The sequence below is a fragment of the Pundamilia nyererei genome, unplaced genomic scaffold (genome assembly GCF_000239375.1).
Source record: "Pundamilia nyererei isolate P.nyererei 1_Seehausen unplaced genomic scaffold, PunNye1.0 scaffold00008, whole genome shotgun sequence".
NCBI lineage: Eukaryota > Metazoa > Chordata > Actinopteri > Cichliformes > Cichlidae > Pundamilia > Pundamilia nyererei.
Window position 1 is genome coordinate 7,259,618 of NW_005187409.1, and position 1,853 is coordinate 7,261,470.

Below are 1,853 nucleotides of genomic sequence, written 5' to 3' on the forward strand. Positions count from 1 at the left end.
TATTATCATTTACATCAGTAATATCAAAAATAATTTTACACGAGTCACTGAGTCCACCCTGATCTTTGGCTTTAATATTGAGCTGATAATGTTTCGATGTTTCATAATCTACATTTCCGATCAACCGTACTTCCCCGCTTGTCTCATGTATTTCAAATAAATCAAAAATTCCATCAATGTTATTTGATATCGAATATGTTACGAAACCATTTGTTCCTTCATCTTTATCGGTGGCTGTAACAGTAATCAGTTGAGTTCCTCTTGGAGAATTTTCCATTAAACTACTTTTGTACGTTGACTGTGTAAAAACAGGTGCGTTGTCATTGGCGTCTAATATAGTTACATGAATTTGCACTGTCCCCGAGAGCTGAGGTTCACCTCCGTCGACGGCTGTTAGTGTAAGAGTCAGCTGCTCCTCTTTCTCTCGATCAAGAGGTTTTTCCAAAACCATCTCTACTTCTTTCCCCCCATCAGTGTTGTCGTTGAGTTTCAAAGCAAAATTATCTGTTGGGTTAAGGGAGTAGCTTTTAAGCCCATTTATTCCAACGTCAGAATCCAGTGCTTTCTCTAATATAAATTTTGACCCCTTTACAGCCGACTCGCTTATTTCAAATACCATATCTTTCATTTTGAATATAGGGGCGTTGTCGTTTATATCTGTTATTTCTACAGTAACACGGTAGAACTCGATAGGATTTGCCAAAATCATTTGAAAGTGTAAAGCACAGGGAGTAGTTTGTTTGCATAAAGCCTCCCTGTCGATTCTCTCCTTGATAAGAAGCACCCCCCTTTCTTTATTCAGCTCAATGTATTCAGCGCTGTTTCCAACATGCAAGCGAGCTTTTCCCGTTTTCAACCGTTTTAGGTCCAAACCTAAATCTTGTGCTATCTTACCGACTAACGAGCCTTTTGACATTTCTTCTGGAACAGAATAGCTTACCTGCCCGAACACATAACAGAGAGAGAGCATTGAGAAAAACAGTATCACTTGCCATTTCATTGTTTCGGTCCAACGGCTTTGTAATATCATGACGAATCAAAGCAGTCGAGAAAAAGAGCTAAATTCCACACACAGCTGGAGTAAAAATGAAAAAGCCACACAATAAAGGTCGATCAAAAAAACCGACTGCTAAAATGTCCGTGTAGGCTATATTATTCTCGGAAACCTGAAATGTCTACTGTGTCGACAATACTTCCTCCGATCGAAATTATCTGGGAGGTGCTGCTGTAATCAGCAGCAAAACTACCACAGACTAGCCAACAGCGTCTCTAGGAGTACAAAACATGACACTACACAACACTGATTTATGACAAGAAAATCAGTGCAAGGTTAAACAAATATTTGAGGTTTGAAAAACAAGCAAACAGACAAAAAATAGTACTGCTAAACCCAATTCGTCGAAGACAATTAAAAAAAAAATACTGAAATTGTTTAAAAAAGAAAAACAGAAGGGAAAACGCAGTGACTACGTTTAAATTTTAAAAACAAATAAAAAACCCTCTGGTCTTCAAGCTATTTGTTTTTTTTAGATGTCGGATAGTAGTCAGAACGGCACCACCACGACCAAAAAAGAGAAATAAAAGAAAAAAGAAAGAGAGAAAAAAAAATCAAAAACATAAACACTTAAAATAAGTACATATATAAGTACATACTAGTGCGCCATTGTTCCCTAGGGAAGGAAATCATAAAGAAATGAAATAAATTCTGCATGTTTGGGGTTCAGGCAGAAAGGTTCTTATTTCCGCTGTCTGTGGTGCTGAAAATGATCACTACGACAGTATTGAACGTTGATGCGCAAATTTTAACTATCATTTTATATTATTTTAATTTTAATTGTAAAGCTTAAAAAACA

General features: G+C 36.8%; 1 protein-coding gene across 1 annotated transcript in view; it reads right to left on the reverse strand.

Annotated features, from left to right (window-relative positions):
• Positions 1–4: 4 nt before the first annotated feature.
• The window catches only part of LOC102197341 (protocadherin gamma-B7-like), a gene marked incomplete at its 3' end in the record, with an annotated part of 3,164 nt that continues 1,315 nt past the window's right edge, over positions 5–1,853 (reverse strand). The window contains exon 2 of the mRNA XM_005723239.1: positions 5–666. Coding sequence (XP_005723296.1) covers positions 5–666 — 662 coding nt within the window. The remainder of the gene's footprint in view (positions 667–1,853) is intronic.